Source organism: Lagopus muta, chromosome 28 (genome assembly GCF_023343835.1).
Source record: "Lagopus muta isolate bLagMut1 chromosome 28, bLagMut1 primary, whole genome shotgun sequence".
In the NCBI taxonomy this organism is placed as follows: domain Eukaryota; kingdom Metazoa; phylum Chordata; class Aves; order Galliformes; family Phasianidae; genus Lagopus; species Lagopus muta.
Genome location: NC_064460.1, coordinates 140,143 through 153,756, shown reverse-complemented (window position 1 = coordinate 153,756; position 13,614 = coordinate 140,143). Strand labels below are relative to the sequence as shown.

Below are 13,614 nucleotides of genomic sequence, written 5' to 3'. Positions count from 1 at the left end.
TTCTCTGCAGACCATTAAACAGATAGTGCTGTTTAATGCTATTAATTAGAAGCAAGCAAAATGCAAGAAATACTTCTTATAAAAAGGCAGCCACGTGGTCATATGTTAAAATAAAAGTATTTTCTAAATGGAAGGGATGCAGTAAGTTTTTCCTTGGGGGAAAAAAAAAAAGTAGTTTGACAACTTTGTGTAACACAATGCACTGATTAAGTAGATCAAAAAGTAAATAAAATACATAATGCATGTCAAAAGTTTTTGAGTAGTAAATATGAGTGCACAAGAGAGGTGGTTTTTAGGACAAACAACTAAAACAGTGATTTCCCTTTTGACCATGTATTGTTTTCAAAGCAAACAGGAGAAAATGGGATTAAGAAATGTTTAAACACTTCACAGAGGAATGTTAACCAACCACAGGTAAGTGGGAGTGATAAATTCACTTAACCCCTCTGTTGCTCAGTGTTGAGACACAAGTTCAACCAAACTAAAAGCTACAAGGAAAGCTGCAAAACATTACAAAGAATTGTTTTTCCCTTGCAGTCCAAGGGAGTCTCCACATCTTCACCTGAAGGCCTGGCTGACCTTTTATAATTGGTGGCTAATTAACAGCTGTAGGCTTGCCTACCTCCAAAGAGAAACTATGCTAGTCTCAATGATCATTAAAAACTTGTGCAATTAGTAGGTTTGTAAACATATTCATTTAGTATATATAGTTGTTTTAAAAATAAATTCATCATGTCTATTCTAGAAACACATGTTTCATCACATTTAAAGGCATTGAAATACTATCAACATTGTCTGGTGAGTTAAGGGATAGCGAACACTGAAACAGACAACAATAAGTTGTAGATGTTTTGAATTTTTCTTATTAATATATCATCCACGCTGCTGGAGGAAAAGGAAAAAATAAATAAATAAAAAGATATTAAACTGCAGCCAGGTTTTTCTATGTTGAACTTAAAGGCAAAAAACTAAAATTGCCAATGTTTTCAAGTAAAAATATCAGCATGTAATTATTGGAAATTCTGATTTTTATATCACAACAGAAATTTAGGAGCATTTGAGAGCTATGAATGATTTAATGCTCGCTAACCTTTCAGAGCAGAACAATGATGTGTGAACAAAAAGTTTAAGAATTTAGAAAGAAACCACAACCGTGTCCAGTGAAACCTGAATTCAAAGTAATTCATTTAAGAGTTCATTTAAATCAATTAAGGGAGTTAATTTAAATTACTGCTTTAATTTAAAATTAATTAATTAATTTGTTATAGAGAAGCCAAAGCTCACAGAAGAAATAGTATTCATGCTAGAGGGAAGCAGAATTCTCATGTCCAAGGAGCATGTGCAATCACCCCATTGCTTCTTCTCCAAAGAGATCGAGTGGAAATTAAAAAGTAAATAAAGTACCAAAAAATGTCGATATCAGGTTTGGAACTGAAAGGAAAATAAATTTTAATTTTAATTTTAATTTTAATTAATTAACTAATTAATTTTCACTGATCTCACCTAAAAGTTGTGCAGTGTGGGGCAATATGAGTATGCTGCTGATTTTGGCTGCACAGTTACAGCAATTCTAAAAACTTACTCTAACTGTGGGTATCCTCTGATTAAGGTTAGGGTTAGGGTTATATTTAGGGTTTGGTTTAGGGTTAGGGTAAGGGTTATGTTTAGGACTGATTAGAGTTAAAGTTAGGTTCAATAAGGGTTAGCATTAGGATGAATTAGAGTTAGGGTTAGGGTTTTGGTTAGGGTGATGTCCAATTAGGGTTAGGGTTAGGTTTAGGTCTGGGGTTATGATTAATTAGGGTTAGGGTTAGGCATAGGGTTAGTGTTAAGTTTAGTGTTAGGGTTAAAGTTAAGGTTCAGGTTAGGTTAAGGTTTAGTGTTAGGGTGAGGGCTGGGATGACTTAGGTTAAGGGTTATCATTAGAGTTAGGATTAGGGTTAGGGTTTGTGGATGTTGGCAAACTTGTCTGGTTTTGGCGTGGCTTCTCAAAATCCTCCTGCTTTCACTTCCTCCATTCCTCCTCTCCTCTCCTCTCCTCTCCTCTCCTCTCCTCTCCTCTCCTCTCCTCTCCTCTCCTCTCCTCTCCTCTCCTCTCCTCTCCTCTCCTCTCCTCTCCTCTCCTCTCCTCTCCTCTCCTCTCCTCTCCTCTCCTCTCCTCTTCTCCTGCATTTCTTTTTATTCCCTCCTTGGAGCATATTCACATCTTGTGTCTGCTTTGCTTCTTAGCAAACTCCACTCAAAGAGCTGAATCATCCTTGAAATCACCTGCAAAAACTTTCCCTGCTCTGTTCTTGTGCTGAGGAGACTGACGTTTTGTATTTGCAAAGGTGTCTGTGAGTCTGGTGATTATGCATGTTACTGGTTTATCATAAATCTTGATGCCCACAGCAGTCTGAGTGAAAGGCATGGGAGCATTTCTGAGATTCCTCAAAGTGAATGCAGAAGGAGGGGTTTGGAGAACAGAGTCATGACATGGGCGGTCATGTTGGGCACTAACCCAACAGATGTGTGCTATTAACACTGTCTGGGATGAAAACAAGGGCACGGGGAGATTCTAGGTACATTTAAAACTCCATTTCTGTTGACATAAATGTGTGTATTTTCAAATGGAATATGCTGAGCTGCAATCCCACATTCAATTCAAAAATTGGTCACATCTCTTTACCAGAATGTTGTAAGAGAAAAATATCCCCTGCTTCACAGTCATACCTTATTCATGCCATCACTTTTGGCAATATGCACATTTGTGAGCAACTGTTGTCAAGAATGAAGGACAGGAAGAGCAGCATTTCATCAGAAATCTCTGATGAGCATTGTGAGAACTCACTAGTTTCATGTTTTTGTTACTCTCTTTTATATCTTAATAAAAATGCTAAAAATTAAGATGTTCTGTTACTTACATACGTTAACTGTATTTTATATTTTATTAGGGCTGCTCCAAAAGTAATGCCTCGTGGTTTAATATTTTGGAGCATGATGCCAAAGGCAGATGTTGGTGGGATGGCTGTAGAGATTGAACTTTCCCACCAATATTCTGTTAAATGTTGTTGCTGTGTGATAGATAGCAGCAGAGGGGCATTCTGACAAAATGGTGTCTGACATGGAAGTGAGAATAAAGCAAAGGGGTGATATTCAGCTCCTCCATGTGGAACAAAAAGGCACCCACTGACATTCATTAACGCTTGCTGAACATTTATGGAGGCCAATTAGTGGATGTGAGGATTGACTAGAGAGGCAGTGGTGGATTTCACCATAAGGCATTTCAGCAGTGATGACAGTGACAGCAGTCACATCTGCTTGTGAAGATTTTTATGAGCACAGCATGCAGGTCCTTGTTCATAGCTTGTGAAAATGCATAGCCAGTGGTGACTGTATTAAAAGTAGTGATTTGTAGCTGAGAAGTTGACAAATAGTGCTGTTATGATTTTTGTACCAGTGGTCATTTCCAGGTAAATACAGGTAAGAAGCATTACTTTCAGAGCAACTCAGGTATATGCAACCCAAGACAATTTCTCTTCACTCAGTGCGGCCCAGGCAAGCCAAAAGTTGGACATGCATGTGTGTGAAGCAAAGCATCTTGAAACAAGCACGCACCAGCACAACTGCATGGTTCTTGCTGTGATTTTCTGCTTCTCATCCCCTCTGAAAATGTCTTGGATTCATCCTTTCCTCAAAGCTTCAGGAGTTTCACCCCAGCAAATGAACAGCAGTGCTGTTATGAAGTATTATCCCTTGCTATTTTGATGTATTTTGGCTCCAGCATTGAAAGCTGTGTTACATTGTGAGAGGAAAACTCATCTACTAGGGAACACAATGCTTTTAGAGAGAGCTATTGAGCTGTGACTCCAGCAGTCTCTGCAGTGATTGGTCCAAGAATGGAAACTGTTTTCTACTTTTTTTTTTTCTTTTTTTTTCTTTTTTTTTGGCATAGCTTCATCCCATCCTACACACAACAGAAAATACCCTGGTGTTTCTGGCTGCATGCTGCAAGCACTGAGCTGTGCAATGGACTCATGGAAAGAGTGCTCCCCTGCATGCTGAGCAGCTGTGGGCAATTCTACTTAATTTTCCTTGGATTTTAATGGAAATATATATATATGTTTTCTTACCCTTTATTTTGTTGCATTTTTCACCCACCTCTCCCTGATATTCCATGCAGGGAGCATGGACTTTCTGTCCCTGGCATCAAAATAAGTCATCCCATATATGCAGGAAATGCATTTCAGAGCCCTCCAGCAGCAAAGGTGAAAAGAAGAGGCACCCAGGTTTCATCCCTTTCCCTTCCTTTTGCATTGTCTGATAGCCAAGGGGAAGGTTTCCATTGAAAGTGTGTTGTGCCCCATCAGTAGAAAACTATGGGAGAAAGAGTTCTCTCAGTAAGAGTTAAATTGGCACCTAAATTTTTAAGGGAATAGAGAAGGAAAAAGGAAAACATTCAAGTGATCTCCCCACCCTCCCCAAAATGGAGTCTAAGTAGCTGTTTGTAAATATATATATATATACATAATGCTAAAATGCTCATACTGAGGCAGTGATAGATGGAGATTTGCAAGGACAGCTGATGGTAGAGCTTCATCAGAGCTGTGCAAACATTGACTCTTTGTTTGAAGGCAAACACAAGAACTGGTTTCCTCATTCACTTCTTGCAGGGAAAGTAGTCAGAAACCAGACTTGGAAATCCAGCCCCCCTGCCTTGGGTGGCTGCAGCTGCTTTGTTCTCCTGCTTTTTCATCGTAGGACCTGTACAGGTCTGTTGCCCTAACACTGCATCTGGCAAGGATGGGGAAGAGAAATGAATAGGAATGGGCAAGAAAACTCGCCAGCTGAAACAGAAGTTAGCAGGTAAAGCCAAAGCTGCATGTGCAAGCAAAGCACAATATGGAATTAGTTCATTCCTTCTCAACAGCAGGCAGATTTTCAGTTATTTCCATCCTGCATAATGGTTAATGGAGAAGACAAACACCGTAATTTTAAATGTTCCTCCCTTCCTTCTTTTCTTCATCCTTCATTGCTGAGCTCATCATAGTATAGAATACCTCCTTGAACCATTTGGGGTCACCTGTCCCACCCAGTTCCTGCAGTATCAGAGGTTGAAGAGTCCTTGGCTCTGTGCAAGCATCGCTCTGCAACAAGGGCATCTGAGTGCTTTCATTTCATTGTTTTCATCATAAATCCAAACACTAGCATGACAGAACTGCTGGGGAGGAAATTAACTCTGTCCCCACCAGAAGCAGTGCAGGGTGCATTTCACAGTTTGGGCAACACCTCCTGCTTCACCCTGTCTGCCTGTCCTGAGTGTGATTGGATGCTCATTGCAGAGCAGGGCAGACCCAGGAAACTCCAGCCATAGCCCTGTTTCCTCAGGAGACAACAGTTTTCTTCTCCTCCTCTACACAATTTGGGCACACCAGGTAAAGGTTCCTCTTTGTGTCTCTGTATCTTCCAGGAGAGGATCTAACTTTGATTTAGTTGCTTGCTGCTTCCCTCTCCTGGTGACCTCTTCTTTCGGACCACATCTCCATACCCAACCACCTCATTTTTGCAGAAGTTTCTAGTTTTGTCTCCTCCATTCAACCTACACCAGGACCTTTTGTTCTGAGATGCCCTGGGATTCCCCACCCACCAGCACATCCTGTGGGACATGATGTGGGACTTAGAGGATTCCCATCTGGATCAAGCTCCTTGGGGTATCTCCAGTTAATGGAGGGTTGGATTGTCTCCTATACTTTTCCCACTACTCCAGTGAGAAATCAGCAAACTGTGTCTAACTTGTCTGCTGCCCATCTCAGCTTGTTTCATCTGTTGTGATTTTGGAAGACTGATGTGACAACTTGCTTCAGTGTGGCTTGGCTCCAAGCTGCTCTCTGCTAAATGTCCCCATCCCAAATGAACAAAACCCTCAGCCCCTATTACATTTCTCCTTCAGGCTTTCAGTCTCTGAGCTCTCCTTCCTCTCCATCTTCCAACATTCTGACCCCATGGAGAAGTTCAGAGCCCTTGAGCAGATCCTCCTCGGCACACCCCAGTTTTGGAGCATGGGAATTGAGATCACCAACAAGACTGGTTTGACCATCTGCAATCCCAGGTCTGTATGGTAGCCACCAGGCCTTATCTTGAGGAGGTCCCTAAAGCATGGGCATGAATTCAAGAGCAGAAAAACAAAGTGTGCATGGAGTGTGGTGGAGAAGGACCACAAAATCTGCAGTGAGTATAAGGAAGCAGAATGGAGGAAGAGGAATTCATGGCCTGAGCTGGTGCCAATGGAAAGTAATGCAACCTTGTTGTGAACAATTTGCAGAAAAATTGGAAGAAAAACACAGGGCTGGGCAAATGTTCTGGTTCCTCAAGGCTTATTTACATTAGAAAAAGGAGACACCATAAGTTCCCACCACACTTTTTTGCTGCAGATTTACAGAAGGTTTAAGACTGGAAGGGACATGGATATCTTTTTGTCTAGGGCATAGGGGAATGAAAGTTAAGTAAAACAAGGGAGATTTTGGTTTAATTCTAGGAGGAAGTTCTTTACTCAGAGAGTGATGAAACTGTCCAGAGAAGTTGTGAATGCCCCAATCTTGGAGGTTCAGCCTTACCTCAAATAGTGTTTGTGCTGTTTTGGGCTCTATGATATAAAAGTACTAGAGTGTGCCTAAGGGTGGGCTACGAAGTTGGGGAAGGATCTGGAGAAAAGGAAGGACACTGAAATGCACGTGGGACATCTGTTCAAAAGCCCGTATCTCTTTATCAGCTGAAGGGGACCATCAATGCTCCTGATTTGGGCACATCAGATTGGTGCTTACAATTCAGTGAGATAGATCTGAGTGTCGTGATTGGCTTCTGTACTGGGTGCACTCTGTCCTTCAAAGATGTCTTCTGTTTGGGTTGAAAAAATGTCATACACGTTTGCCAGCACTGTCATCTCTCTTCTCCACTCTAGAGCATCTGCAATGTTTAGATTCCACCTGGAAAGAAATACATACAATCCAGACCTGTAAAACTAGCTTGCTTTACCCTGCAAGGCCACTTAAAGTTAGTAGTATGCATATAATTACGTTAAAGAATCACTGAATCATCAAATCTTAGAATCCCAGAATGGCTTGGCTTGGAAGGCCCCTGAAAGATCATAGAATCATAGGATGGCATGAGTTGGAAGGGACTATGAAGATCATCAGATCCATCATAGAGAAATAGGACTGTGGAATCATAGAATCATAGAATCATAGAATCATAGAATGGCTTGTGCTGGAAGGGACCCATTGAGTTCCAGCCCTCTTCTATGGGCAGGGTTGCTGCCCATCAGATCAGATTGCCCTGTGCACCATCCAACCTGGCCTTCAACATCTCCCACCTGGACACCTACATGTGCAGACTGCTTTAGGGATCCTGCTTTGAAGGGAGGTTGGACTTGGTGATCACTAGGGAACCCTTTCAATCCCTATAATACTGTGGTTCTGTGCTTCTGTAATCCCCAGGGATGGGGCATTCACAGATTCTTTGGGCAATACAAGCATGTAACGGATAGCGATAGTGATAGTTCAAAAGCACAAAAAGCAAAAATAAGTAGCAATGTGGAGAGATGGGAATCATCCCTCAAAATGCCAAGATCCAACTTCACGTCTCCATCATCGTCCCATGGCAACATCTCTGAGAAAGAGATGTGAATGAACAAACTACTGCAGGGCAGATTTAGATTGGATATTAGAAAACAGCTTTTTATGATGAAGGCAGAGAAGCACAGTCACTGGTAGCTCAGAGAGGTGGTGGATGCCCCATGCTTGGAGACATTTGAAGGTTGCACCATAATCTGAGCAACCTCATCTAGCTCAGCAGTTCTGTTTGTTGCAGGGGAGTTGGACTAGGTGAACATTAAGTATCCATCCCAACTCAAATGATTCTATGATTCTATGATTGTGAAAGAATGAAGAGCCACCAAACCCAAAACCCAGATGAGAGGCTGAGTTGCTACAAATGCCCTGCATGGTGGGGCATGCATGGAGCTTACCAGAGCAGACGACGCCTGCATCTTCTTCATGGTTGCAGTTATGGACTCCCCAAGGCCTTGCTGCACATTTGGAGAGCGCTGATTCCCTGCTGGAGCATTTCACATCATCCAGCCAGATACGGCCAAAGCCTTGCCCAAAATAAGCGGATCCGGGGGCTGACACGGCTGTTCCGCAGCCCAGCTGCTGGCACACAACCGCAGCATCGCTCAGGTCCCAGTTGTCATCGCACACTGTTCCCCACTGCTGGCCGTGAAGCACCTCGACTCTCCCAGCACAACGACTAGGGCCGTTCACCAGCCGGAGAGGAGCTGCTTCTGCACTGCCTGCACATAAAGCAAGATAAAATGAGAAATGCACACATAAATACCCTGCAGCTGAACCCTAAAGCTGCTGAGAGTAGACACGCAGTAGTGTCCTTGTACCAACCAAGGTGCCCAGTGGATGAAGAGGATGTTCTGGGAGGGCAAGTCTTCTCCCATAGTCAACCTCATATTCTCCATCATGCTCTGGGTTGCTGAAAATTCTTGCTTATGACTCAAGATTGCTGTATTCCCATTCGTTGTCAGCAAGACATGTTTGTTACCTGGTGTGCAATGAACCAATCTCACACACACAGATGAGGTGTTGGTTTAGTATGAAGATGGGGCTAATCTTCCTTTCTGCTGACTATGCTGGTCATAATGATTAAATACATCTCCACTTTGTACATTTCAATGATGTCCCCATCTTTGAGTACAAGCTGAGTAGCCAAGCTATGGTCAGGAGTTTCTTCACTTAATCTCTTTTAGTAGTTTCAAGTGTGGTCATCTGATCCTAGACAAAAGCCTGGATTTTCTATATCTAAGGGAGCCCATGTAAAGACTTGTAGAAAGATTAATTCCTTCTTGACTTTCAGCACATTGAGGAGGATACTGATTCATCCCTTCCAAGCAGACACGTTTCCAAGAGTTTACTGAACAACTTTGTGACACTGAACACCATTCTTGCTCCATATAAAGAGCAATCTGCCCTGCCAAGCTCAGGAATAAAAATCTAATGTTGTCTATGGATATTACAGATGTAACCCATGCAAATTGATATATTTGGCAACCTCCAGCTGGTTGCTGTTTCCCATCTGAATCGCCTTGGGGACTCTTTGCCATTCTTCAGCTCTCATGTCAGAAGAGTGGAAATCCGATGTAGGTGTCTGCATTCTGTTGGGCATTCCACTATGTATTATTGTATGCTGTATATAGCACTGTATCTTGTACTATATAATCCAGGTTCAGGTACTAGGATCCCTGAAACTCAGTGGGGATGTTTCTGGGATCATTTTCAACCCTGGAAAAAGTCCAGGATCCTTCAGAAGCTGAGGTACAGGAGACTCAGCTTGATACAGTTATCAGATGCAGGTCCGATCATGGTAACCCAGATTCTGGTGGTGACTGTGGACCATGATCAGGGCCATGCAGATTACACAAGAATCAATTTATAGACCACAATGACTGACAGCAGACATTAGGAGCAGCCTGAACTCAGAGAATACCTCCTACTGAGTCTGAAAATCATTTTTCCAGGTTTCCCAAAATTTTTGAGACCGAGGAACAGGCAGGAGTTACCTGAGCACACCACACCAGCATCTTCTCCATGATTGCAGTTATGGGATCCCCAGGCCCGGAACCGGCACTGCGAGAGGGCAGCCTCTGTCCCTGCACAACTGACATCATCCAGCCAGATGGGGTCAGAGCCTTGTCCAAAGCGAGCTGAGCCAGGGGCTGATATCGCTGCCCCACAGCCCAGCTGCCTGCACACAACATTGGCTTCTGCTTTATCCCAGCCATCATCACACACGGTTCCCCACTGTTGGTCATGAAACACCTCGACTCTCCCAGCACAATGACTCGGACCGTTCACGAGCCGGATGGGAGCTGGTTCTGTAATACCTATGAAAAAAAAAATAAAAACCAACCCAAAACATGGTCAGAAAGATGAGCGCGAATCCTCAAAAGTTTCCTGTGTTGACAAGAAACTCCGGGGACATGGACAACCTACAGGAACCAAATGATGTTAATCAAAGCCAAACACAGGGTGTTGTACTTTGGTTAGGGCAATCCTAGATATGCATTCAGACTGAGAGAAAAACTCATTGAGAGAAGGGCTGCAGAGATGGACTTGGGGGTTCTGGTGGGTGAAAAGCTTAACTAGAATCAGCATTAAGTGCTCACAGTCTGGAAGCCAACAGTCCTCTGGGCTGCATCAACTGGGGGTGGTAGTGGGGAGAAAGGGGATTGGCCCTCTCTGCTCTGCTATCCGGAGGCTCCATCTGTAATACTGCGTCCAGGCCTGCTATCCCCAGCACAGGAAAGATGTGGAGATTTGGAGCATTTCCTGGATGACATGAAGATGCTCATAGGCCTGAAGTACCTCTCCTAAGGAAACAGGCTGAGGGAGTTGGGCTTGCTCAGCCTGGAGAAGAGAAGGTTGAGCAGGGATCTTATCAACACTTGCAAATATCTGATGAGCAGGTTTCAGTGATTGGGACCTGGCTTTTTTAGGTCATGTCCAGCAACAGGAAAAGGGGCAGTGGGCACAGACTGGAAGTCAGGCAGTTCTGTCTGAACATGCGACAGAACTTCTCAACGATGAGCATGACATAACCCTGAAACAAGCTGCTTAGAAAGGTTGTGAAGTCTCTGGAGATAATAAAAACCTTCCTGGATGCTCTCCTGTGCAATTTACTGTTGGAAAATTCCTCTAACAGGGGGATCTCCAGAGATCCCTTCCAACCTCTGCAGGTCTGTGATCATGTGAATTAACAGTACCTGAGCACACAACACCAGCATCCTCTCCATGGTTACAGTTGTGCTCTCCCCAAGGCCTGACTCGGCACTCAGCAAGGGCAGTTTCAGATCCTGCACAGTTCATGTCATCCAACCAAATTTGTCCAGTTCCTTGTCCAAAATGAGCATAGTCAGGCGCTGACATTGCTGTCCCACAGCCCAGCTGCCTGCACACCACTTGGGCATCTGTTAAATCCCAGCTGTCGTCACACACGCTTCCCCATTGCTGCTCATGAAACACCTCAACTCTCCCAGAGCAGAAATCTGAACCGTTGACCAGCCGGATGGGAGCTGGTTCTGGAACACCTGAAACACAAAGGAAAAACAAGGTAAGTTATTTTGGCAAAGACATTCCTTCCAGGCACATCAGGAAACATTGTGTGCACTAGTTGCATTAATATGACGTCCAGGGACAAGCATTGAGAAGAAAGTTCAATGCTATTGGATTTCCTCACACATGACCCAAAGGTCAGGAAGTAGTGCTGGCCCAAACTGACGAAAATAAATGTCCTGTTGCTTCTCACTCCCAAATATGAGGGGATTGAAGCCTCCTTCTCTCTGCCTTTGACCAAGAAGACAGCAGTGCCTAGGCAGCAGATGCAGGAAAGGCCAATGCCCAAGGGAAAAGACACTAGCCAGGAACATGGTGACAAAACGGGGGTATGATTGACCTCAGCCAGACTTCATCTCTCAGTGGCTTAATTCCTTTCGTTAGCATTAATACTCATCAGTATGTGACATGTCCAGCGAACTCCAGACATCCAGTGAGTCTGGCAGACTTGACTTAGGACCTTGGGAGGGGGGCATTATTCCGTATCTGCAATTAGAAATTGGATGGGACATCACAGGACATCTTAGATGACACAAAACAAGTTGTGTTAGCAAGGGAACCCACCCTTTTACAACTCCACAAAGCAGAGTCATTTCCCTTTGTAATCATTGGAAGGAAACCAGCATGATTGGGTTGCACATCCTTTCATCTGCTTTGGGCATGTCATCAGGATGGGGAAAATCCTGCTATGTGCTGTGCTAAGTCTTCACTGGCTGCAAAAGGACAGTGATGAATTCAGAAAGGGATCTGTGCTTAGACAGCAAATCCGCAGGGTATTCTCCAGATGTGGATAAGTAATTGTAGAGAAACAGGTAATCTCCAGTGAGAACAATTCAAAAGTGTACCATTTGGGGGGGATAAAATGACTGAACATAAGATGAAGAAGAGTTAACTACATGACAGTTCTTCACAAATCCTTCTCAAGGATTGAGAGTGAAACCCTGAAGTGCCATGTTGACCCAAGAAATACATGGCTTAGTATAAAAGGGAGTGCTGTCTACAAGATATCCAAAGCAAACCTTCAGTGTGAATCACTACTGCTAAAGCCTCAGCTCGATGAATGATTAGAAAAATCATGTCAAGCAGCCAAGGAGAAAACCAGGAAGAAGGAGGGAGATAAGAAGCGGCTCAAAACCATTTCTCCAGAAGGAGATATGAAGGGGCTGAGAAGGGATAGAACATTCTTATCACGAGGTAGATGCAAAGAATAAGTAACAATGTGCATGACAAAGAAACAAGAGACTGCAGATTCTATAAGCAGTAGTTAGGTCAGGGTTTCCCTCCAGTGGCAAATAAGCGCAGTGCAACAATTTTGAGGAAATTGTCTGATCTGTAGAGGTTTCACAGAAGACACTGGAAAAACTTTGGGAAAAGAAAACTGATCTGCTGAAGATGGTTTTACCAAGGACAGGGGAAGGGCAAGTAGCATCACTACGTTTCTGCAAGACCTTTTGTGTTGAAGAGGGAAAACAACAAATGCAGAGCATGTCATGATGTTTTGAGAGTGAAACAAGAGAAACCCAACTGGTTGTGCACTGCTCTCAATAACAGGGTGACTCACAGCAGTCCTGCAATGCTATCTGACTTATCTGTAGCACACAGAAAGGAGTTTCAAGTTTGAATTCATGGGAAAGTGTTCCAGAATTGAATTCTTCAGCACAGCAAGCACTGGACTGCGGCACCACAATACCATGGTGAGTTTGGGAATAGGGAGATAAGGGAAACACCGCTGGATTTGCACACATCCAACCAGATGCACTTTCTTTTTTCAGTACTCTGGATTTAGAGTTATAAGATGGGAAGAGGGCACCCTGTTGTCATTTCCAGCATCCCTCCATGTACCTTACGCCTCAGTCAGAAAGCAGAATAAATGAGACTTACCCAAGCACAGGACACCAGCATCTTCTCTATGCTCACAGTTGTGGGCTCCCCACAGACTGGTTTCACATTTGGAAAGGGCAGTTTCAGCTCCTGTGCAATTCACATCATCCAGCCAGATAGGGCCAGACCCTTCTCCAAAAGAAGCCGAAGTTGCCGTGGACAGAGCCCTCCCACAGCCCAGCTGCCGGCAAACAACTTCAGCATCGCTTATGTCCCAGCTGTCATCACACACGGTGCCCCACTGATGGCCATAAAAAACTTCAACTCGCCCACTGCAGCGGTTTGGCCCATTTGTTAACCTCAGTGGAGCTTCTCTTGGTATATCTGAAGAAGACAGAGAGGGGAGGGATACGTGTTACGGAGTTGCTGCTGGCCTGATTAAAAAGTAAGATCAAATGCATAATGCCAGAGAGGGCCTAGTTTATTCTGTTGCCTGATGCTGGCATGTCTTTGCCAGTTCAAAACTATGGACACAACAGACTGTGTACCATATTCTGCTGAATGTCAGTAAGAGGAATACAGTATGAGTTAGCACAATTTATCAAAGGTCGGGGAGTCTTGGGAGGTCCCTGATGACTGG

General features: G+C 43.7%; 1 protein-coding gene across 1 annotated transcript in view; it reads right to left on the bottom strand.

Annotated features, from left to right (window-relative positions):
• Positions 1 to 13,614, bottom strand: part of LOC125685580 (deleted in malignant brain tumors 1 protein-like) — a 39,702-nt gene that overhangs the window by 15,889 nt on the left and 10,199 nt on the right. Inside the window, exons 7-10 of the mRNA XM_048928721.1 lie at positions 13,035 to 13,358; positions 10,805 to 11,128; positions 9,593 to 9,925; positions 7,999 to 8,311 (exon numbers count right to left, since the gene is read on the bottom strand). Coding sequence (XP_048784678.1) covers positions 7,999 to 8,311; positions 9,593 to 9,925; positions 10,805 to 11,128; positions 13,035 to 13,358 — 1,294 coding nt within the window. The remainder of the gene's footprint in view (positions 1 to 7,998; positions 8,312 to 9,592; positions 9,926 to 10,804; positions 11,129 to 13,034; positions 13,359 to 13,614) is intronic.